Here is a 25,963-nt window from a genome sequence, read left to right on the forward strand (position 1 = left end):
GATCGATTTATAAAGTAATAATATTAATCTCAATCTCCAGGAACAGAGTTGTTCATTCCACCTGCCAGGATTGTCTACTCCACCCTGGGGGTGTCCATGTTCTTCGTCGTCGGTTACATGCTCCTCCCCTTGATGGCCTTCTTCATCAGGGATTGGAGAATGCTACTGCTCGTTCTCACCCTACCCAGCCTCCTCTACGTGCCGTTCTGGTGGTAGGTGTGGGTGTATGTTTGTGTGTGTGTGTGTGTACTGTAATGGAATTTAACTGATCTAGTCAAAAAAGGATTTACCAAGATTCGCTCAAAAGGTTAAGTCTGGTTTATTGTGAAAACATACGAGCGCAAGGACCTTCTGGACAACCCAACAGAGTGGTCTATCCAGACAAGTGAGTTTGAGCTCGCCTAGTACCCCCTTATATGTGCTCAAAACACAGGTATGGTGCTTCCAGGATGTGATTGGCTACTCCATTGTACGTCATATGAAATGGCAGGCGTGGCCAAGAGTACAGACATGTGACATGAGAAAAAGGCGGCAATTGGGGACAAAGGATGGTTATTCTGTTGTAGACAGCACAGCTATGTGAATATTTGGGGGAGGTGATGAATTACAAAAGGAGAGAGAGAACAAAGGTTTAAGGTGTTTGGATGTAAATTCCTCAACAATCCCCCATTTGTGCCTGAACAGGTACACAAAAATAAAATCCAAACACAAAGTGTAAACATTCAGCTATGCTATATATGTGGAAAAGAAATAATCTCTCCACTAGGTGGAGCAAAAAAAAGAAATTTTTTTCTTTTATTGTGAAATATTTAACAAAAAAATAGATTATTTTCTTTCCACGTGCAAAATCACGCACCAAAACCCCTTGTTTCAGAAATATGACAGGAAACAAGGTAAAAAAGATGACATGATTATATACTATTTATAGTCTAAAAGTGGACAACCATTCACCAAAAACCTTGATTTAAAGTTTGAACAAGGCAAAAAGATGAATGGTTACCAGTGTAAGAAGGGCAAAAAACCTCTTGGTCAATTTAGAGGAAAAACCCAAACTTATTTATCAACTCATGTTTCAACCATTGTAACTCTTGTAAACAAATATGATATTTTTTCAAGATAATTTCAAAGTTAATTCACTCTTGTTGTGAATAATCGCATGTAATTTCCTCTGGATCATAGCTTCCATGTTTGCGTCTCTGAATGTTTAATGTAGGTTCCAGTGTGTGCGGTTAGAGGTGCAGTCATTGCTGTTGAGATTGTCCACGTTGTCATACCACAACCACGAGAAGGAGGTGACCGGCAAGGTCAGTCTCCGATTGCTCATCAGAGGAGAGGACAGTGTGGCGGTGACCGCTTTGCCCTTGAGATCTCTGGTTCGGCTGCATGGACCGTCCTCTCAGCTACTTTTGACAGCTATTCCACACAGGCCAGAATGCCCTGGTCCTGATTGTTCCATCTTTGACGGGTAGGTTCACCCCGCAACATCTACTTCTCTTCCATGTTTTCTGGCCTGTTCTCAGGCTGCTCATCTGCTCCTTGGTTTGGGACGCAACGGCGTCGAAGTTCTCTCAGCTACTCTGGCAGCCGTCTGCGTGGTGAGTTGAATCTGGTACGGCCCCAGGTCGCGGATCAGGACCCAACGGCCTGGTTGGAGATAAGAAGAAGCCCTCTCTGGCGTCCGGAATGGTCGCCTTCCTTAGTTGGGACTTCATACGGGGAGCAGGCCGGCAATGTCTTTGAGAGACATGGGAGGAGAGACCTGTGAATCCACAGATGAGAGAGACAAACAGAGACAAAACAGTAGAGCAAAAGGAGAGTCCTCTGTTCTGGTCTCCCTGTTCCACTCATTGAGTCCTCTGGTCTGGTCTCCCTGTTCCCCTCTTTGGTCAGGAACGGTTATCAGCAGTCTGTTGAAGATACTCAGAAACATGGTTAAGTGCAAGCTCCTGCTTTGGGGAAAAATTTTGTTATTCAGTCAGGAAAACTTAAACAGGGTGTCTGTTCAAGTGTCATTAGAGCCAGTCGGGCTCGTCAGTCTATGTAGTTTGACAGTGGGGATCTAGCTTTTGTCCATTTACCGAATCGGACAGTAGCAGGGATCTAGGCTCTGCAGTAGCCTACAGTGACATCAGTGTAATGTATTGTAAGAATGACTTAACACGCCCAGTCTCCAGTCGTGATCAAGGCAATTGGATTTTGCTCTCGAATTTCTCTCGCGATTTTATGAAATTAAAATAAAATAAAAACATTCTCGTCTCAACAAAATAACACCCCCTAAGGGTGAAAACAAATTCCCTGAAGTCAGGATAAAACAGAGATGGGGAAAAAAAAAATGCATTACTCAAATAAAATAACACTAAAATGAACTCGCTTCATTTACAATTAACAAAACATCAATTATCAATTAATCAAAAAATCAATCAAAGCTTTATTTGTATAGCTAATTATTAAATATTATATATCTAAAACTTCCCTCTTCTGCATTTGAGGACAGAGTATTGGGCACGCTTCGGACAAAATGGTCTCTTCCCTATGTCATACTTATCTGTCGCTCACGGTGAGTCGGTGACATGGCGTTGGCCCTGCATCCCACGAACCACAGGTCGCCCATCTGTAGGGAAACAGGGCGGTAACCTCCATCTCCACCTCCGGTCCTGTGCCCGTCTCCTGGTTCGGCATTCACCCATCACTCCCGGAACGACAGTTGTCTGTAAAAACACTCAGAAAAACACTCAGGCCCGATGAATGTGCGTCAAACTATAAACATGAGATATTTAACATAACCATTTAAAAATATATAATTGGGTTAGGAGATGCTGTACTCAGATCAAGACACTGGCAAACATTATCTATCCCCCCACTATCATGTACAAACCTTACGTCCTCAGCTACATCTGTCTTGTCCTGTTTATTTCCCTTAAAAAAATAAGTCTATATTGGCTAGTTAAAATCTACCTTGTGGGTTGTTCAAGGGAACCCCAGCAGGTGGCGCTGGACCCCAGGTCTGAGAATTCTCCATTTCTTTTATCTTGCGGTAACTGTGACACTGTGCCATCCAGTGACCATATTGTCCACAATGGAAGCATGAATCGTCTCTGTCTTCACTTCGATTATACCTTTTTCCTCGCCTAACCCTACCAGAACGCTTCCTATTGTTTCTCTGTCGCCCCTCTGGTCGTTGTTGGTTGGGAGCAGACGGAAAACCAGAGTTGGGAGGCGGGGCGGCAGCCAGCAACTGGTCCTTTGTTCTCCCTCTGGCTCGATGGCGGTTCACAGGAGAGCGGAGTGTTTTTTTCTGCGTCTCCCAGGCGACCAACTACTAGATTCTAGCAGTTAGGATTTAACAGTCGAAACAGTGTACAAAATACTTACAATACTTACCTGGATAATAGGCGCGCTTAATAAACAATACAAGGCAAGAGCCGAAGCTCAAACAGTAAACAACAAAACGAACAACCCCGTGCAGGGACACAGAACACAAAAGACGAACAAAGGCCCACGTTACAACAAGCAAAAAAAACATATGCCTGCCTGCCCGGCTGAACCACCAGCCTCTTGGTTGGAAGCTACCCAACCACCCGGGATAAAGGGGAAAACGTTTCTCCAAGAAACGCGGATTGGAAACACCAATCACTCCCGTAGCTACATCTGTTGGTAATCGTTCTAAAACGAAACATCAACAATCACTTCGAAGCTAGTTGGCAATCGTGCTAACACGAAACATCAACAACGGGGCTTAAGCTAGTTGGCAATCGTTCTGAAACGAAACATCAACAATGAGGCTTAAGCTAGTTGGTAATCGTTCTAAAAACGAAGCATCAACAACAACGAGCGCCCTACCCTCGGTAGGAAACACCCAACTCCCCCCGCGGGGCTTTTGTTTTCAGAACACGCCAGATCAACACAATCCGAAGCTAAAACAAGGCAAATACAACTCAGAACCATAAGAGGGTTCGTTGAAACGTACCTGTGAGTTCAAGAATCCAGTGGAAGAACTGAGGAAATAATCTCGGCGTGCGCTCTGGCGCAAGAGAGAAGATTGACTTTCCAAGCCCGCTGTGGACCGACACGTCTGCCGACCAGTTCATCCACTGGAATCCCGAAGCAACACGCAGGTAGTCCTCCCTTTTCATCCGCGTCGCCAGCTGTAATGGAATTTAACTGATCTAGTCAAAAAAGGATTTACCAAGATTCGCTCAAAAGGTTAAGTCTGGTTTATTGTGAAAACATACGAGCGCAAGGACCTTCTGGACAACCCAACAGAGTGGTCTATCCAGACAAGTGAGTTTGAGCTCGCCTAGTAGCCCCTTATATGTGCTCAAAACACAGGTATGGTGCTTCCAGGATGTGATTGGCTACTCCATTGTACGTCATATGAAATGGCAGGCGTGGCCAAGAGTACAGACATGTGACATGAGAAAAAGGTGGCAATTGGGGACAAAGGATGGTTATTCTGTTGTAGACAGCACAGCTATGTGAATATTTGGGGGAGGTGATGAATTACAAAAGGAGAGAGAGAACAAAGGTTTAAGGTGTTTGGATGTAAATTCCTCAACAGTGTGTGTGTGTGTGTGGATGTGTGTTGTGCATGTGTGTATATGTGTCTGCTTTTTTGGCTGTGTTTGGCTTCCTCTATATGCCATATTGAGTACGCACAATGTTTACTTTTGTATATTATTTTAATCAAGAATCACAGTAGTCATGTGTTTACTCTATATCTATACTGGTGTCCAGGTTCATCCCAGAGTCTCCACGATGGCTTCTCTCCCAGGGCCGGCTGGAGGAGGCGGAGGCCATCCTCAGACAAGCTGCCAAACAGAATGGAGTTGAGGCACCGGAAATCATCTTTCAGCCTCTGCAGGTGAGTGTGTCTGGTCAGTTCTCTACAAGGGCGTAGGTTTGGTTTCAACATTAGGAGGGACCATATAACAGTGTAGCCTGCATACATTTTTTTTTGCTGGGGAAGAGAGGTTAAACCTCTTAAATATGCATATATTTATGAAATTGAATAATACTAATACAGTGTATCACATCCTGCCTGCTGCTGCGTCCCTCCACTCTCTCTTGACTTTTGCTGCTGCTGCATCACTCCACTCTCTCTTTCTCTCTCGGTTGCTGCTGCGTCCCTCCACTCTCTCTCTCTCAACTGCTGCTGTGTGTCATATATAAAAATGATTTGATAAAAATTTAGATTTTCATTGGATTTTTAGACTGACATTCAACTCATAAATTCTTGATATATCTGTCCATTAGGGGAGTCACAAAATACCAGAAATTTAGATGGCAATACCAATTGAGAAATTCCACAATCCTGGATACCCAATTCGATACCATAGTTGGAAAAAATGTACTTCAACATACACTACTTTATCTTACTTTATTCACTTAACACCCTCCGGCCAATATAGTGAGAGGAAAATTATGAGATTCCAGTTAGCAAGTATAGCCTAAGTTAGCTGTAGGCCTAAGAAAACAGGCTACACGGGGATGGGCTTGTTTAAAGAAAAACAGACCTGAGTCCTCATATAAGTAACTTTAACGGCTCACACGGGCTGGCTAATCTCTAGATAACGTTACCTTATGAGTATTCCGGTTCCCCTATAATTGTAACAAGAACCCCTGTCAGGCTAAAACAATGTATTTATTTTTACATCAAAACTTACGACTTTAATATCACTGACGTTTTTTTAGCATAAGTTAATGGGAATTTAATATGGCGAAAATTAGCATCACGTCTAGCACAGACTGGGTTTGACAAAGCTATAGCTAGCCAATAGCCCGACTAGTATGCTGACACTAACGGTTGTTAGTTGTGAGGACGCCGTGATGTCCCACTCAATTAAATCTCTGGTCGGCAGCTAATGTATAATAATGTAATGGCTGCTGCTATCCTAATGTTACAGGATGATAGAATCCATCTTAACAGTTTGCTAGCTAGCCAGCTATAGGCTATCACCAGTTGATAATTTGCCACAATGTAAAGACAAGTGATGTTAGTTTAGGTAACGTTAGCTAGCACCAACCTAGCTGGTTTTCATGTGGCTAATGCCTAACGTTAGCTACTTAGTTTACCAGTAGCTAGCTAACCTAGCTATTGCTAACGTTACTTACAGTTGCGGAGAAAAAGCTCCTGATATCCCTCATCTTCTTCGGAGGGGGAGGCGATCGCCTGGCGGAGGCATAAAAAATACTGGGATGGCACATTCACGGTGGAGGAAAGGGGTACGCGGTCTAATGTAACTCCGAACATAATGCAAAGCAATTAGTTAACTCACTCAAAATGGTACCAATTATGTCCTTCCAAACTATGGGAAGGCCATCTAAATGATCTAATATAACTGCACTCCAAAGATAATGCGAACAAGATTGCTTAAAAGTTGGTAGGGACAATTTGGGCCTCCCAAAATGTTGGTAGGGACATGTCCCGACCGTCCATACGCAAACATACGCCCTTGGTTCTCTATCCTGACTGGTCCAGGATTTGCCCAGAGGACAGTGTGTGTGTGTGAGATCACTTCCCTCTGGATGCACATCAGTAAGCTGAAGTACAGGCTCAAAGAGACAGAGTGATAAACAGGGAGAGGTGCTGAGAGAGAGAGAGAGAGAGAGAGAGAGAAAAAAAGAGAGAGAGAGAGAGAGATCATTGGGTCGTCCACAGACGGGCCTCCCATCTTTGTCTCCAGTTATCCCGGTCCTCCATACACCTGGCAATCTCATCGGTGGTCTACACTTCCGAATCCTTCTTAATTATGTCCATGAATGTTTTTGTTTTGCGACTTGCGTCCGCACCATGGAGATGGCTTCCATAACACCAGCTTGCTGGCCGGAAGCTCACGGTGTCTGTAGCAGTGCCCAGCCAGTCTCATTCTCCCTACTGCTATCTTCCCACTCACCATTGGCCTCTTTCAGAGAGAGAGAGAGAGAGAGAGAGAGAGAGAGAGAGAAGAGAGAGAGATACAGAGGGAGAGCCAGAGAGACATAGCTAGATAGATAAGACTGAGGTAGAGGGAGGTTTTGGGAGAGAAGCGTTCAACAACAACAATTCCCCTTCTGTCATTAGAAAAGCTCCTCAGCCTGTTTCTCTCTAGCTGTGACCATGATAATCTGCCCTTCTGACAGGAACAAAACCCAAAACACTGCAATAAGCGGGGAACCCCGTGGAGCGAGGAATGTGCTTTAGTGAGCTGCAGGGAGGCCTTCACTAGATCTCCACAGCTATCTGTGCGTTTTCCTGACCATCAGGAATACGTTGGCCCTGGACTAACTCATCAAACAGGATTAGACTGGTGACAGCTGTGCAGTGGGTGGCTGGCTTTCATCTAACCCTAACCCTTTCATATATACAGTCCCGATATTAATGAATGAGCCCTAACCCTTTCATCTATCCAGTCTTGATCATATTATATTAATGAATGAGCCCTAACCCTTTCATCTATCCAGTCTTGATCATATTATATTAATGAATGAACCCTAACCCTTTAATCTATCCAGTCTTGATCATATTATATTAAGGAATGAGCCCTACCCCTTTCATCTATCCAGTCTTGATCATATTATATTAAGGAATGAGCCCTAACCCTTTCATCTATCCAGTCTTGATCATATTATATCAATGAATGAACCCTAACCCTTTCATCTATCCAGTCTTGAAAGAAAGGAATGAGGGACAGGTAAGTAATGAATGCTGGTGGTAGGGAATAGAAGATGAGGAATGTTGGAGGTAGGGAATAGAGGATGAGGAATGTTGGAGGTAGGGAATAGAGGATGAGGAATGTTGGAGGTAGGGAATAGAGGATGAGGAATGTCGGAGGTGGGGAATAGAGGAGGAGGAATAGAGGAGGAGGAATGTTGGAGGTAGGGAATAGAGGATTCATTTTTGGAGTATTGGAACAACAGTCTCCAGTCTGATCTTAGCGCACCTGACCTCCACGACCTTTCACCTTAAGTTAGAGGAAAAAGCAATAGCTATTTCTCATATATATATATATATATATATATATATATATATATATATATATATATATATATATATAATCTCCTTCTAACTTCCTCTGTGTCCACAGACACAGATGGCTGGTTATTGACTTACAGTACAGTATTGGTGCCTTCGGTCCTCTCTTTTGAAACTCTTTCTCTGACCCCCCAGTGATGGAATCTTTGGAGACAGGGAGGGGGATGCTGAGAATCATCCTCAGATTATATATATATATATATATATATATATATACATCCTCTCCAGATCTTAAAAATAGCTATAATCTGTTAGAAATAGTATCATACTGCATACTGTAGTATCATGGCAAAGAGGTCATGTGTGGGGGTGTAGTTGTTTCATTATTCACAAATAAACATCACAAGTTTTGCTGAAATAAAATGTAATTCACAAATGTATCACAAATGCAAAAGTATTTTTCTATTTCTCAAATAAATTATTGGCTCACAAATATTTTAAACTCACAACTCACTCCTTTCATTTCTTTGTGGATGGCAGCATGTGCAGTCTTCAGAGTAGAGGAAAAGCACCCTGACACAAGAGAGATGTGTTCGTGAGGTGGGTTAGGAAGAAAGGCGTTCAGGCACAGTAGACTGAGAGAGAGTTGGGGGGACTGGGTCAGGGGAGCATGAGGTGGTGCAGCTAGATGTAACAGGGCTGAGGACCTTGTTAGGGGAGAGGGCAGTAGAGATTCAAGATTCAAACAACTTTATTGATCCCAGAGGGATGAGAAGAGACGTGGGGTGGGAAGGGAGAGCAGAGGGAATTGATGCCAGGAGGGTACAGAAGGAGGAGGTTAGGGTTAGTTGGTGGTGGTTGGTGGTTGGTGGTTGGTGGTTGGTGGTGGTGGTGGTTGGTGGTGGTGGTGGTTGGTGGTGGTGGTGGTGGTGGTGGGTGGTGGTTGGTGGTTGGTGGGTGGTGTTGATTGGTGGTGGTTGGTGGGTTGGTGCATGGAGCAGCGATTGTGCAATGTGTGTAAATTTGCTTTACTTATTTGTGAATCTCAGTTTATTTTTGTGAATCATAAATGTATTTAATGAATGTTTTATTTTTGCGGAACTCCTACTGTTTAGTGGATGTTAAATACTTGAGAAAGTTAACGGGCGGCTATGGCTCAGGAGGTGGAGCAGGTTGTCCAGTGATCCGTAGGGTCAGCGGTTCAATTCCCGGACCCTCCTGTCCACATGTCAAAGTGTCCTTGGGCAAGACACAGCCCCAAATTGCTCTCAATGAGCAGGCTAGCACATTGCATGGCAGCTGCCACCATTGGTGTGTGAATGTATGGGTGAATGAGAGGCCATTGTAAAGCACTTTGGATAAATGTGAGTAGAAAATGTGATCAATCAATTAATCAAAAGACCACCCCTTTCAAATAAATAAAAATGTCTATCTCTGAGCCCTGTACCCGTCTGTTGTGACTTGCATGTCTGTTTGTGCATGTACTGTATGCATGCCTGTGTGTGTGTGTGTTCATGTATTCACTCTTGCCTATATGGCTGTGTGTGTGTGGATGTGTGTGTGTGTGTGTGTGTGTGCATGCGTGTGCGTGCGAGAGTCTAGAGGGAGTTGCAGCAGGGGAGGTCGGAGACCTACACCATCTGTGATCTGGTGCGTTCCAGAAGTATCCGCTGGGTGTCCGTCACCCTGTGGCTCATCTGGTGAGTCCCGCCTCGCCAACAACAAACACAGAACCTCCATCTGGTCCTGAGAAGCCCAGACTCCTGAGCCAGTCTCTAAACACAGAACCTCCAGCTGGTCCTGAGAAGCCCAGACTCCTGAGTCAGTCTCTAAACACTTAGTTCAACCAGAGTTAAGCAACAACAACAACTTCGCATTGCAGAACCAATCCTAAGTTTTTTGGGCGTATAGCTTTGTTCAGGTTTAAACCAATCCCAAGCAGAAGGCGTAGTCTTGTTGCCGGGCGTTCTCACTGGCGTTCTAGCGACTAGTTCAACATAGAAAACCGTAGAGGTTCGTATGGCATAGATACCAAGTCCCCAGACCCAGCCTCAGTCCCAGACCCAACCTCAGCCCCAGACCTAAGATCTAGCCTCACTCCCAGACCTAGCCTCACTCCCAGACCTAGCCTTAGTTCCAGATCCAGCCTTATGCCGGGTTCACACCGGAAGCGTCAGCGCAGCCCGTTTCCTTTCGGTGCCCATGTTAACAAACGTGACTGTTCACACCGGCAGCACAGCGTTGCCAGATGTACGATAATTATCGTATTTGTACGATATTTTTGCCCTCTGTAAGATGTACGATCAATAATGCCCAAAATCCCATAATGTACGATAATTTGATCATTTTGTGACACTTAGTTGTAATCAGTTTATTCATTCATTTTCCGAGTCCTGACAAGATAAGGATATGCTATAACTTCCGCCCTGCCGATGACTATGGGTAGTCTCTACAAAGTAAGCAGAGTGGAAGTTTACAGTGGTAGTGCGGTTGATGAAATAGTTTAGGTTCAAATGTAACTGTTGTTTCAACATTCGTTTTACTTTGCAAATAAACTACATTTCACAGAACAGCATACTGACATACAGTAAGATTAAACCATGAGCTTCCCGACTCAGAAAAGGCTACACATTTTCGCTTTTTGCTGTCCCTGTCCACTTCCATTGTGAAGACAGGTTTGTGTTACTGCAAATAGGGCTAAATGTCAAAAATACCACACAATGTGGGACTCTTGGACAGCATCAAATATGTAGGCTTCCCCACTGTCGTGTTTGCTAGACCATAGACATGAGACAGACTGTTGACTAAATGCAACAACACTTTATTCACTTCCATCGACCATCAATCCCACAACTCCCGCTCTCACACTGCGCATGCTCCCATCTCTATTTCCATTGGCCAATAACATTATATTATGTTCTAACATAATGCCACATCTCCCCTTTCTAGAGAACAAAGGGTAGACTGCCTTTGTCTCCTCAGACCTTAGAGGATTGTTCTGCCTCTTTTGTTGAAAGGTCTGTCCCTGAAAATGAAAAGAGTTCTAACTATAACAGTTAGTGATAATTAAATCGAACAAATAACAAGACTACTTAAAGTGCACAAATGGGACCTCATAAAACATCAACATGGACTAATTTTTCTTCCCATGAAACAGTACCCATATCCATCCCCCCCACTTCTTTTTTCTTTTTTGTTTTCTTTAGGGTACACACTTAACCAAGCGCTCAGTCTCTCATTTTTCTCCGCTCACAGGTCAAGCCTTCTAGGTTTAACTACCGCCCTCCCAACCCTAGTTCTGAGAGTGGGAGTCTCTGTAGGTGGGGCCTGAGGTCCTCCCCTTCACCTTCTAATTCTGCGTGAATGCATCGCCGTACAGCAGTGCAGGGTCCAGTTGAGAGGGCAGAACAGGCACCGTGGTGCGCAGGCGTCGGCCCATGAGGAGCTGGGCTGGGCTGTACCCACTCTGAAGAGGTGTGGCTCTGTAGGCGAGTAGAGCCAGGTAGGGGTCGCTTGCCTTTTTCAGGAGGTTTTTCATGGTCTGGATCGCCCTCTCCGCTTCCCCATTACTCTGCGGAAACCTCAGGCTGCTGGTGATGTGTCTGAACCCATACGCAGCAGCAAAGAAGGTGAAGACTCGACCAGAAAACTGTGGTCCATTATCTGACATCAGGACCTCAGGGATGCCATGGCGGGCAAAAATGGAATTAAGATGTACAATGACGTCAGTGGACCTGGTGTGAGATAACTGAGCAATCTCAACATACCTGGAGAACTAATCGACGATGAGCAGGTAAATGTCGTTCCCCAGGATGAAAAGGTCGGCCCCCAACTTCTGCCATGGTCTTTCAGGGCACTCTGATGGCATGAGTGGCTCACTGGGATTCTGTCGCTCCTGAAAGCATGTCCTACAGTTGAGCACCATGTCGCTCACTTGCTGGTTGAGTCCAGGCCACCACACAGACTGGCGAGCGCGTTCCTTGCACTTCGCTACACCTTGGTGTCCTTCATGTAGTTTGGCTAGCACATCGTTCCTCATTGCTGAAGGTATTACCAGCCGTGTACCTTTCAGCAGTAGGCCGTCTTCCACCGTAAGCGTAGCTTGCTCTCTCCAGTAGCTTTTCAGCACCGGTTCCTGTCTTGTGTGGTCTGGCCATCCGTCTGTACACAGCATCATGACACGTGAGCAGACACTGTCAGATTTTAGCTCCTTCCTCAGGCTTTCCATGTATGTGGGACTGACAGGTAGGTTTTCCATAACACAGTCCACGTATATATTGGTGTTCTCCATCAGATCCTTTTTTTTAATGTTGTAACCAGTGAGCGTGACAGTGTGTCTGCTGTCCAGAGTGACTTTCCTGGGACATGCATGATGGAGTATGAGTAGTGCATAAACCGCATCCTGAAGCGCTGGATCCTTGGCGGCAGAAGATCCATGGCTTGGCCTCCAAGTAGACTGAGAAGGGGTTTATGGTCGGTCTCCAGGCAGAAGTGTTTTCCTATGAGGAAGTCCCGGAACCGTTCGCAGGCCCATGTGAGGCCCAGAGCCTCCTTCTCTATCAGCGCGTACCGTTGTTCAGTGGGAGTAAACGACCGTGATGCGTAACACCGGGCTCACACGCTTGCGTTTGATGCGTGTCCGTCAACGTATGGCGGAAGGCGTGTCTGCCGCACGCAACAACAACCAATCACATTGTCCGAAACTGTGCTCGCAACAGCCAGTAGATTCTCCGAACCTGCTAGCGCGCACTATTTTGAAAACCCACCCGGCTTTTCGTTTAGTGCTGTCATGGATGCTAATCTGGTCGAACGTGTGGCGATCGTCTATGCATTGTGGTTGAGGCAACGTGAACGTCGTGCCCGCAGGTATTGGGTACATCCTATTCTGCAAACAGCGATTGTCCTCCATCTTGGTATCGAAAAATGTGAAAATCCCGCCTTGCGATGACGTCTTTCTCCGTCAAGACATCTGATTGGTCGGCAGCTCCAGCAATGCATCTGAAAGTTGAACATTTCTCAACTTTCGACGCTAGCAACGCAGGCAACGCAACGCACCGGGACAACAACGGAACCAGAATGCCATTCGGCTGCAGCCATTGAAAGTGAATGGCATCCGTCAATGTTGACGCATCAAACGCAAGCGTGTGAGCGCCCCGTAAGCCACGGGCTTCCATTCTTCCCCCCACCTCTGGGGGAGAATGCCCCCCAAGCCGAATGCCACATCCCAGACCCAGCTGTTTCTCTTTGAGAGAAGGTCAAGGAGCCGTTTGTCTTTTTCTGCTAACTGGGGAATTAACTTTCCCAGTTGATTGACCATTCCAAGAAAGCTCCTTAGCTCGCTGACATTTGTGGGCTCCTTCATCTCCATGATGGCCTCCGTCTTCCTTGGGTCTGCGCGGACGCCTGTAGCTGTGACGATCTGGCCCAGGAAGACCACCTCACTCTTGGAGAGTTCACATTTGTCCACGTTCAGGGTGATGCCGGCCTTTTCCAGCCTTTGTAGCACGGCCTGGAGATGAGCATTGTGCTCTTCTTGGTCCCGCCCCCACACCAGCAGGTCGTCAATGTGGCAGATCACACCTTCCAGACCCTCTATAACCTCCGCCATCATGCAATGGAAATGTTCAGGTGCTGAGGCGATTCCAAAGGAAAGACGGTTAAAGTGAAACCGTCCGAATGTGGTAATGAACGTAGTATACTTGGCTGAGTTTTCTGCAAGCGGAACCTGCCAAAACCCCATGTTCACATCCAGTTTGCTGAACACCTTGCTCCAGCAAGGGTTCCGAGGCTCTGCTCTATAGATGGCAGAATGTACTTTTCTCTGCATACATACTCGTTCAAGCCAGTCAGATCCACACACAAACGCACAGATTTACCATCCTTCTTGGGGACGACCACCATGCCGGCGCACCAGTCGGTCGGCTCCTCCACACGGCTGATGACGTCCAGGCTCTCCATGCGCTGGAGCTCTTCTTTAACTTTCCCCATCATCGGCAGCGGAATCCTCTTGGGGGTTTTCAAGGAAAATGGCACAGCATCCGGTGTAGGTTTTATGGCGTACGGTTTTTGTACCTCACCTAGGCCACTGCACAGCTTGGGGTAACTTGTCTTGAGGGTCTCCATGTCGATGCTGTTGACGCGGATGAGTAAGCCAAGGGCTACGATGGCTGGCCTCCCCAGCAAAGGCGTGCTCAGGTTTTTCACCACGTAGACCTTCTCTGTGGTCAGCTTGCCTCCTCTCCTCAGCTGCAGCTTGGTGAATCCCGCCACATCCAGTGGAATCCGCCCTGGGCCGAACAAAGGTTTCTCCGCTTTCTGGAGAACACGTGGCTGTATGTTGGAAAACATGTTGTCAAAAACAGCCCGTGACACAACAGTTACATCAGCTCCAGTATCGAGCTTGAAGGTGACATGTTTGTCCATCACTTCTATCTGTACAGTCCATGGATCAGCATCTGACATCACAGATCCGAGGAAGAAGCTGTCTTCCTCTTCCTCAATACCATGCACAGCTTTACCTGCAAGGTACACTCGCTGGTAGTGACCTATTTTCCCACAGGAATGGCACTTCACCTCATTGGCGGGACACTCCAGTTTGGGGTGTGGCGCGCCACCACATTTGTAGCACTGGGAGCTGCTCTGACTGCTGTGTGACCTTGCTCCATACCTCTTGGATTTGTTAGGTTTAGGCTTTTCCTTTAGTTTGCCTTTAAACACTCTGTCCACAGAGCTGTCATCCATCTGAACTGCACTACTGCTGTCACTCAGTGTGCTTTGCTGCTTTTTGATCTCCTCTGATTGTCTTGCCATATTGATGGCTTTTTCGAGGTCTAAGTCCTTTTCCATTTGCATGTGTTCTGAGAGCCGTGAGACTGCAAGCCCTACTACTAACCTATCCCTGATGAGCTCATCATGCAACTGTCCATAATTGCAGTGCTCTGCCAATGCATACAGGGCAGTGACGACTGAATCAACAGTCTCATTTGCTTCCTGCTTGCGCATGTTAAATTGTGCATGTTCATACACAATGTTCTTCTTCACTACAAAGAACGATTGAAAGCCATCCCTTATGCTGGTCTGCCGCGCTAAGCTTCAAGCCTCTCAAAACATCGTCAGCCTCATCTCCCATACAATAGATCAGAGTGTTCACCTGATTCTCTTCGGGGTTGGCTGCCAAGTTGCGACTTCGTCCACTCGAGCGGCTTGGAGAAATCAAAAGGCTCTGGCGGCTGAATGCTAAATGTCGCGCTAGGTTTGCTACTATTAGCCATTCTGCTAGCTCCTTCTCCGTGCTGCACGCTAGCCCGCTCGCCCTCGTCACTACTCATAAAATCTGCCGATTAGATACAGGAACTGGTAGATGTTGTCCGTTCTGATTTAACTCAACAGCACTTCTGACACCATGTCGTGTTTGCTAGACCATAGACGTGAAACAGACTGTTGACTAAATGCAACAACACTTTATTCGCCTTATTCACTTCAGCTGCCATATTGGTCAGTCTGACGTAATTGGTGGTGTGGATGCAGAAGTGCCCGTTGACTTCAATGTTAAAAGTTCACTGTAAAAACATCACTTCAAGAACCAAAATAGTCCAAAGAACAGGCTGAATACACTATCGGGGTTACAAACTCATCATTACCAGACTTGTTTTTCACTGCCGTTGTTTTCGCGTTTGGAAATACATGGGATTGAATGCAGCTGACGGCTGACTATGGCTCATAGTAACCCTAACCCTAACCCTGACCCATTACGTCAGATTGACCAATATGGTAGCTGAAGTGAATACGGCGAATTCACTTCCATTCAGCTCCACCATCAATCCCACAACTCCCGCTCTCACACTGTGCATGCTCACCTCTCTATTTCCATTGGTCAACAACATTATAACTATAACTAGCAATTAAGAATAGGCTTTCAAACTGTCTATCCTTTTTCTGTCAAGTAAAGATTTGATTTCAGTAGCCAAAATCTGTAATTGTAAACTAGCATACGTATTCGTTGTTTAGGATTCACACTTGCTTTGACAATGTAGCCTGTATGCTTCCGATGCCAATAAAGCACCTTTGAATTTAAATGACAGAGAGAAGCTGGGGTTGGAGGCGGGGTTGGGGTGACCAAACACATGAAAGTGAGACAGAGAGAGATGAACCCCAACTACACTAGTGCAATTTTTGAAGATGATTGACGACATCAAGTTAATCCTAAAAGTGGAAAAATACAGGGAGTTGTATGATCCCCAGCACATGCTCTACAAAGACACCAACAAAACCAGGCCAGGTCCAGCCTGGCTTATGTGCGTGGCTGGCTTGTTTCTGTTCAGGACTGGTAGGACGGAAGCTAGTCATGCCACTGAAATAACTGTGAATTTAAATGACATGAAATTATGTCTGATAAATGAAGATAGGTCTTGTCGCTTGGACACATCAGTTCCAATAAATTTTACCCAATAAATCAATCAATGCTTCCAATTCTAATCCTGCACAATAAGAGCGAGACTGGCTAAAGCAGTTACACTGATGATTACTGTAACGTTAGCTATTTTGCTGCAATTGGTTCAACTTCTGTTTCTGGACAAAGGTAAGGGATGAACCCAGATAACACAAGGCTAGCGGACCTACAGCGCATCCCCGATGGATGAGTTGGCGGACCTCCGGCGGAATATAACACAAGGCTAGCGGACCTACAGCGGGTCCCCGATGGATGCTCCACCACCATTCCACCGGTAGTTAATTGTCTATATCCTAGGCCCATTGGCCGTGGAGTCCGTGGCGTGGTGGCGAGACTCCGCCCCCTCGCGTCAGAGCGGTTCGGGTGTAGTGCAGTTACTTCCGGGCAATCTCCATACACCCACTGGTGAAAACCATGTGTCTCTAGCCCGCTCAGGGACTGAGTTGTGGAGTTCATGGCATGGATAGTGGCGTGGTGGCGAGACTCCGCCCGCTTGGGTCAGAGCTGATTGAGCGCAGTACACTGACCTCTGGGCAATCTCCATGCACCCACTGCCGAAGACCGTGGGTCTCTAGCCCACTCAGGGGCTGAGTTGTGGGATCCTTGGCATGGATAGTGGTGCGATTGCGAGACTCCGCCCCCTCGGGTCAGAGCTGGTCGTGGACAGTGTACCTCTCTCTGGGCCACCCACCTGCCCCCACCAGTGAAGACCCTGTGTCTCTAGCCCACTCGAGGACTGAGTTGTGGGGTCCGTGGCGTGGTGGCAAGACTCCGCCCCCTCGCGTCATATTGGGTTGGGGGCTGTGGACCCCTCTCTGGGCTACCCACCTGCCCCCACCAGTGAAGACAAGTGTGTCTCTAGCCCACTCAGGGGCTGAGTTGTGGGATCCTTGGCATGGATAGTGGTGTGATTGCGAGACTCCGCCCCCTCGGGTCAGAGCTGGTCGTGGACAGTGTACCTCTCTCCGGGCCACCCACCTGCCACCACCGTTGAAAACCGTGTTTCTCTAGCCCTCTCAGGGGCTGATTTGTGGGGTCCGTGGCGTGGACAGTGGCGTGGTGGCAAGACTCCGCCCCCTCGCGTCATATTGGGTCGGGGGCTGTGGACCCCTCTATAAACCCTTTATACACATTATTTGACCTTTCAAGTCTCTTCACTTACATAAACAGACAGTGAGTGTGTGGTCTCTGAAATAATAAAGAAATATAATGTATAACTAACAGAAATACTTACACAAATAAACTAAATAGCCTAACTCAAATACTCATTGAATTGCTGAAACTGAACAAGGAACAGTCTATCTAAGCCTGTTGCTGCCCACTGAACAAGGAACACTGTCTAAGCCTGTTGCTGCCCTCCTGTGGCCGAAAACGGTACATGCTCTTGTGGTAGCAACATAGAAATGCAGGTTCTGGGACCACTGCCTCGCGGGTAGCAATATAGAACTGCAGGTCAACAACGGCACAAGGCACTGACGACTACTGGGCATCTGTCAACAAGTGCTGAGAAATGCGTTTCTGGTGTGAACAACAACGCTCCTGTGAGTGCGTGAATGCTTCACACTTGCGCTGCGCACATGTGCGAACATAGCATTCGTCCCCAGACCCAGCCTCAGACCCCAGACCCAGCCTCAGACCCCAGACCCAGCCTCAGTCCCCAGACCCAGCCTTAGTTCCAGACCCAGCCTTAGTCCCCAGACCCAGCCTCAGACCCCAGACCCAGCCTTAGTTCCAGACCCAGCCTCAGTCCTCAGACCCAGCCTTAGTTCCAGACCCAGCCTCAGTCCCCAGACCCAGCCTTAGTTCCAGACCCAGCCTCACTCCCAGACCCAGCCTCATCCTAAGACCCAGCCTCAGCCTCCAGACCTAGCCTCACTCCCAGACCTAACCTCACTCCCAGACCTAGCCTCACTCCCAGACCCAGCCTTAGTCCCCAGACCTAGCCTCACTATCAGACCCAGCCTTAATCTCAGACCCAGCCTCATTGCCAGACTCAGCCTCCAACTCCTGTACCTCCCCATCTCTGTCCAGGAACATTCTGTCCATGACCTACCTGGCTCTGTCTCTGAACACGTCCAACCTGCATGGCAGCTCCTACCTCAACTGCTTCCTGTCCGCAGCCGTGGAGGTACTGGCTTACTTCCTGGCCTGGCTCCTGTTCCGCTGCTGCCCCCGACGCCTCGCCCTCTTCTCCACCCTCCTCCTGGGAGGAGTGCTGCTGCTCTTCGTACACCTCATACCCCCAGGTAACCGTCAAGCTCCTACACGGTCAGGAAAATAAATAAACAATACATAAATAAACTACATTTGTAACGGCTTGTCTCTGGGGCAGGGCCCTCAAGGGTACACCCATTGTACCCCCTTAAACAGGGTACATATTGGGAGCCGTACAGTTTGTACCCTTTGTAGGCAAATATGTAACCTGAGGTACAAATTTGAATCTAAATGCATTGGATCTAAAATGTACAGTAGCAGTATACAGTACTTCCAGGTAAGACTCTATAGCTTCTACCTCCAGGTAAGACTCTATAGCTTCTACTTCAAGGTAAGACTCTATAGCTTCTACTTCCAGGTAAGACTCTATAGCTTCTACCTCCAGGTAAGACTCTATAGCTTCTACTTCCAGTTAAGACTCAAGCAGGGATGGTCGGAGTGGAGAACGAGGTTAAAAGGATTACAAATTTTTAGAGGCTCCTGTAAATCATGCTCCTCTATCTATCTATCTATCTATCTATCTATCTATCTATCTATCTATCTATCTATCTATCTATCTATCTATCTATCTACAGTATCTATCTATCTATCTATCTATCTATCTATCTATCTATCTACAGTATCTATCTATCTATCTATCTATCTATCTATCTATGTACAGTATCTATCTATCTATATCTATCTATCTATCTATCTATCTATCTATCTGTCTGTCTGTCTGTCTGTCTGTCTGTCTGTCTCTATCTATCTATCTACAGTATCTATCTATCTATCTACCTATCTATCTATCTATCTACAGTATCTATCTATCTATCTATCTATCTATCTATCTATCTATCTATGTACAGTATCTATCTATCTATCTATCTGTCTGTCTGTCTGTCTGTCTCTATCTATCTATCTATCTATCTATCTATCTATCTATCTATCTACAGTATATATCTATCTATCTATCTACCTATCTATCTATCTATCTATCTATCTATCTATCTATCTATCTATCTCCCTCTATCTCTCTCTCTCTCTCTCTCTCTCTCTCTCTCTCTCTCTATCTGACCTGTGTCCTCCTCTGTCCCTGTCCCGTCAGGCCTGAGCAGCTTGTCCACGGCGCTGGAGATGCTGGGGAAGTTGGGCGTGACAGAGGCGTACGCCATCGTGTACGCGTACACAGCGGAGCTCTACCCCACCGTGCTGAGGACCACGGCCGTGGCCACGTGCTCCATGGTCTCCCGGGTCGGCGCCATCTGTGCCCCCTACCTCATATACCTGGGTGGGTTACCGGTCACTCTCCCCACCTCTCCATCTCTGCCCCCTACCTCATATACCTGGGTGGGTTACCGGTCACTCCCCTCACCTCTCCATCTTTGCCCCTTACCTCATATACCTGGGTGGGTAACCGGTCACTCCCCTCACCTCTCCATCTCTGCCCCTTACCTCATATACCTGGGTGGGTAACCGGTCACTCCCCTCACCTCTCCATCTCTCTCTCTTCACAATCACAATCCTTTTATTGACACTTGTACTTGACATACATAGGATTTTGCGACATTGTGGAACCAACAACAACACAGCAATGGACCAGTGCAAAAACAGGACAGGACAGTGCAAAATACAAGCATAGTGCAAAACTAGCAGTGCATTTGTCCGACAAAAGAGACAGTGCAGTAGTCAGTATAGTGCAAAAATGCATGAGGCAGGGGAGAGAGTCAGAGTCGGCGTTGAACCCCGAATTTCTCCCAGTGAGCAGGCTAGCACCTTGCATGGCAGCTGCCACCATTGGTGTGTGGATGTATGGGTGAATAAGAGGCCATTGTAAAGTGCTATACATAGTAAGTGCTGTCCATTTCCTTCTAGTGCCACCACTGTCCCCTGTTCTGATAAAACTGACCCCTTCTGAACCTGGCCCCGCCTCTTCCTCCTCCCCTTTCCTGCCTCCATGTGTAGCCGACACGGAAATAAAACCATTACCGTTTAGGAACAATCACTATCCGAAACCCCATGTCAGGGAGCAAGAAGCAGTCACAGCAGTTTTTCTGAATAAATAAAATATTACCATTTGAAATAAAGTTAAGTGTGCACTGTGCCTGACAGAGTTAGCTTATAATGGCACAGGGTCAAAGGTTAACCACCTGCAATGGAAACACCCAAACAAGTTGGAAACATCAGGGAACAGTTCATCTGGCTCACAGCACACGACCATGCTGGCTTTCGCAAGGAGGACATTTGACAAGGTACCGAGTGACATGATCAGCAACTTGATAACCGACATGGTCGCCCTCAACATGCAGCCCATAGTTGAGGAAGCAAGTCTCAGAAGTTTAAGAAGGTTTAAGAAGCTCATCGGTTATCTCTATGTTACTTCCAGGGTGGCACACATTTATTAGAGTATATAAAACGATTAACTTGTGTCTGATTATTAATTGCAGTGAATTTATTGGGAGAGAGGGCTACAGCGACCCCTAGCAGTTATACAGCGCAAAAGCACCAAACCTGAGTTCAAAATTCAGATAAATCCTTAAATGTGTTTTGTACACGTTCACACCCCTACTTTCCACTCTCCTGACACTCTAGTATTCTGCCTAAAACCCTAACTTCCTTCCTTCCTTATTTCTACCCCTCCCTTCTTTTCTACCCCACCCTCCAATCTAAGACTGGAACATAATGTCTCACCCCCCCCCCCCCCCCCCCTCTCTGTTGATCCATGGTTGTGTTCTCTGATCTGATGCTTCTCCTTGATTGCCGCTGGGACTCAGGAGGCTATTCCAGGTCACTGCCCTACATCCTGATGGGCAGCCTGACCACCCTGTCTGGGCTGATGAGCCTCCTGCTCCCGGAGAGCTACGGTAGACCCCTGCCCGACACCATCGCACAGATGCAGGGCTTCTCTGGGTAAGGGTCCCCTTTGTTCTGCTGTTACTTGTCTCTGTGTGAACTCGTCAACACTGTAAATGAGGGAAACCTCAGTGCTTTACGAGTATAAATAAAGGTTTGAAATGAAATGAAAGTGTCAAAAAGTAGAGAGCCAAATGCATTAACTGCAGAAAATAATTGACAAAAAGACATCTTCATTTCATGTACTATGCTGAAAGCTTTTCAGTCTTTAAATATTTTTTGTATTTGTTGCGGCCTGAGCACTGGACACTGCAGAGTTAGAGATCCAATCCTAACAGATCAAATCCTAAAGACAGCTTCACCCTGGTGCTAAAGGGCCACCAATGCTGCTCCTCTCTCCTGCCCTCTGCTGGCAAGCTTGTGTAACTGTACCTCAGTGACTGTAGCGTGACTATTGAGTCAGTGGCTATTGAATACCTCAATCACTGACAAGACTAACGTCACAATAACAATATGTGAAATATTACTGGATGCAGTGTGGTTACCTACAGTAAGTATCTCTCACAGTCTCAAGTCAAGTCACGTCTCAAGTCATTGTTATATGTTTCATTTTCTCAGGTGTAAGAGGCAGGCGTCCTTCCGTATGAACGCACCACAGGAGAGGAGTGACAGAGACTTATTGTGACAGCTGGCCGCTTAACCACACGTCGTTACAGCCCATGAACCTGTCCACCCAATTAATATGCCGCTCAACGATGAATGATAGTTTGAATCTATCACATAGCTGTGTCTATCTTTTTTTGATTGATTGGTTGATTGATTGGTTGTTTGATTGATCGATTAATTGATTAATTGATTGGTTGATTGATTGATTGATTGCTTGATTTGTTGATTGGTTGATTGGTTGATTGATTGATTGGTTGGTTGATTGATTGATTGATTGGTTTATTTATTGGTTTATTGATTGATTGATTGATTGATTGATTGGTTGAGACACTACTAACATCATGCATTGTGTGAACAAGAAAATAAAACAGTATAATACACAAACTACAATTCAAACAAAAAGGTATTTTTCTCCTGTCCCATGCTTTACAAATGAAGTGAAAAGTTCCTTTTCTGAGGTACAGTTCAAGTTTTTCATAATCATCTAGATGAAAGACATAATATCTACTGTATTTATGTATCTATATCTATCTATCTATCTATCTATCTATCTATCTATCTATCTATCTATGCATTCTATCACATGTTCATGATCAGGTCAGAGTATATGCATTAGTAACGGTCATTCCTCCAGGCCCTGGCTGCAGCCCCCTGTATTACTGTACGTATAGAAGTGTCTCAAACTGAACTATTTCTGTTTATTTTCTCACTTCATTAATTTCCCCCAAGTCTCCAGTCCTAGCAGCACAGTGCTCTTCACTCCAGAGGGAGAGAAAACAAGTCCCTCATCTTACTATCGACTGAGGAGGGAAATCATTTCTAGCTTTTTCTTCTTCATTTGTAAATTTATGAAAGAAAAACCTTTAGATATATTTGACTATTATTAATGGATGTATTTATAGTTTACTTTTGTACTTTTGAATCTCATAGTTTTGATCTTGTAGGCTGTTACTAACAGCTCCCTAGTGCTGGTGGCAATACCTCAGTGAGAGTGAGAACTCAGTTTGTGTACCTGTAGGACCAAATAACAAACCCAGCATTTGGCTGGCTAAGCAGCTATATACTCTACAATCATGTTTTAAACTAAGAATGCAATAAATAGCATTTGAATATTGTTTTAAACATGTTTTTAATCTATGTCCAACCATGCTGTGTGTGTGTGTGTGCCTGCATGCGTGTGTGTGTACATGTGGTGGTTGTGGGGAGGGGTTAGTATCATGAATGCTGTGTTTATAACCAGGTTTCTAGATTGCTTTGCTAACTACAATTCTGTTCATTACTTTCGGCGCTCTGTCTCATCTCACTCTGCCCTCTGTCACTCTTTAAGTGCCTCGTTAACGATGACGCATGGTCATCCAGGGGCAGAGCTATGACTCGACCCCCCCTCCCCTCGGTTGCTGGGCAGGGTATGTCCGGAACGGGAGCCTTGCAACCACACATCACCACGCCCAGGAAATACCGGTAGAACTGGCTCCACGGGCTCCTTTCTAAACAAGTCACTAAGAGCATCATCTACTAAACAAATCCCTAAGAGCATCATCTACTAAACAAGTCACTAAGAGCATCATCTACTAAACAAGTCACTAAGAGCATCATCTACTAAACAAGTCACTAAGAGCATCATCTACTAAACAAGTCACTAAGAGCATCATCTACTGCTGAGGTGCAAGAGCAGCAAAATATCAAGTCAAAGTCAGATTTATTTGTCACATACTTTCTGTTCATCTCTATAATTATGTTGAATTTATTCATCACTGTGGGATAATTGAGACATTTGCGAGTAGCCTACATTGGATTATTAGGTTTATAGCCATTACCATGACATGTTACCTCTGAGCGAATTGAGTGAAAATACCGTATAGCCTATTGAGCCTAGTGATTTGTCTTATATTAGTATGGCTATACTATTTGTTGTGGAGTTCTAGCACATACTAGGCCTACTGGTGACTACGTAACTGCAGTTGATGCCTGGAAGTGCTGTGTCATGTTTAGTCTGGTCTCGTCTTTATAATAAAGAACACGTCTTTTGTTATCCCCGGTCCTCGTTCTTATGTAGAAATAAGTTTATATAGCTCCAGTATATCACAGCTATATGTTTCAGCTGGTACATATTAAAATAAATTCAATAGGCTAGTTTAAGGAATATATTATTAGAAACATATTTTTGATTGACAGACAGGATAGGGGCCCCTTTGAGGTGAAAAAACCCCCCCATGGGAATAAAAGTGAATCTACGCCCCTGAGACAGACCCACAGAGACTTGTTCTCCTCCAATCCACTCCTCCTCCTTCTGGACCACCGCCAAATCTTTCTCCCAGGTGAGATGATCTGGCAATGACCCCCTTCTCTCCTACAGAGCAGAGCCAGAGTCAGTGACCACCTCTTACCAAAATTCCATATTTTTTATTATTCCAGGACATTTCTGGACAGGTGGAAGTAGGGAGAGGGAGAGAATCAGGGAGGATCTATTTTATTGTCTGTTAGGTAAAAGCAATCAACTGGCTCCATGACTGGTTTATTTCCTCATCCTCAATGAATTAATTTGATCAGATTGAAAATGTATTATGACAGTAATTAAGCTAACTTATATTATAAAAGTCCAATCACTTTCAAGACCTTGATTCAAAATCCAAGCACTTCCCCAACCGCTAAAACACATTAAAATTCAAACATGTTTAAGGGTTTCAACTGTATGAATCATGGATGTTCCAATAATATGGCATAATTAAAAACACTGAGTCAGAATCTCTGAAATAACTTGACATTTCTGGAATAATTATTTGATTCCATGAAATAGAACTGTCATACCCACAATTTGCACATAAAGGAATTATATACAATTTTATAATCCTTGAACATTGACCAGGACCTGTTCCTGTACATCACTACTGCTTACATTTAAAAAAAACTCAGACAAAATCTTAAGAAAATAATTGGAAAAATGTATTTTATATATGAAAAAGCTGCATACAGTACCTTCTACATAATTGTGCTGTAAGCATGCAAGACATTCATTACAAATGATGCACTGTTAAATGCATTGGCCTATAACACACGTGAAGTCGGGGCAGTCTCTTGTACAGGCACTTCGATCGTTTCAACATGTTCCCCTGAATTGGTAGAAGTATTCTCTTCAGATGAGGCCTCCTGCACCTGTGAAGAATACTGAGAACAGAGCAATTTGTGAAAACACTGAACCAACCAAACCAACCCTGAACCAACCAACCAGCCTGTGAGTCACTAGCTACACCTCCAACCGCAGCTCTCGCCGTTTCCTGCCTGTCCTCTGGGACTTCATCTTCTGAGATGGGAGGGTCACTCTCCTCCACGTCCGAGTGACTATCTGGCCGCTCAGCGTCGGGTGCACCCTCCCGCCTCTCCCGAGAGTCGTCCTCGTCCTCGCTCAATCCTCGCTGAAACGCCGGTCGGCGTTCCGACCCAGTGTCTCCACAAAGACCCTCTTGGGCTCCTCTCGGACCCTGTTGGGCCTCCTCTGCCTGAGGTTCCTCTCCTGCCTGTCCTGGTGGGCTCGGCGTCTGGGCGGGGGGGCGTGTCGGCGGGTATCCCCCCCCCGCCAGCGGGTCATAGTCTGCCCCCCTCAGCTGCGCAAACTGGAGCTGAGGCTTCTCCATGGCCGGGGGAGGGGGGTCTCTACGGCCCCCCATCAGAGGCCTGGTGATGCCGTGCTGGAACGCTGCCTGGACGCTGCCATACAAGAACACCTGGGAACAGTGAACATGACTCATGACTGAATGAGACCAAACGGTGAGATTGTACGACCATACCAGACTAATGACCATGTAACTGTACGAGGCTGTGTGTTGGGAATATGACTGAGTGTGTTTCCATGA

At 45.9% G+C, this 25,963-nt stretch overlaps 2 protein-coding genes across 2 annotated transcripts in view; one reads left to right on the forward strand and one right to left on the reverse strand.

The window, feature by feature from the left end:
* Positions 1 to 22,131, forward strand: part of LOC311329916 (solute carrier family 22 member 4-like) — a gene marked incomplete at both ends in the record, with an annotated part of 80,003 nt that extends 57,872 nt beyond the window's left edge. The window contains 7 exons of the mRNA XM_084461868.1: positions 41 to 212; positions 4,735 to 4,861; positions 9,554 to 9,651; positions 18,432 to 18,646; positions 19,702 to 19,884; positions 21,368 to 21,503; positions 22,065 to 22,131. Coding sequence (XP_084317994.1) covers positions 41 to 212; positions 4,735 to 4,861; positions 9,554 to 9,651; positions 18,432 to 18,646; positions 19,702 to 19,884; positions 21,368 to 21,503; positions 22,065 to 22,131 — 998 coding nt within the window. The remainder of the gene's footprint in view (positions 1 to 40; positions 213 to 4,734; positions 4,862 to 9,553; positions 9,652 to 18,431; positions 18,647 to 19,701; positions 19,885 to 21,367; positions 21,504 to 22,064) is intronic.
* Positions 1 to 25,963, reverse strand: part of LOC311307327 (chloride channel CLIC-like protein 1) — a gene marked incomplete at both ends in the record, with an annotated part of 167,715 nt that overhangs the window by 137,107 nt on the left and 4,645 nt on the right. The window lies entirely within an intron of this gene.

The sequence above is a fragment of the Borostomias antarcticus genome (assembly GCF_949987555.1).
Source record: "Borostomias antarcticus genome assembly, chromosome: 3".
Classification (NCBI taxonomy): domain Eukaryota; kingdom Metazoa; phylum Chordata; class Actinopteri; order Stomiiformes; family Stomiidae; genus Borostomias; species Borostomias antarcticus.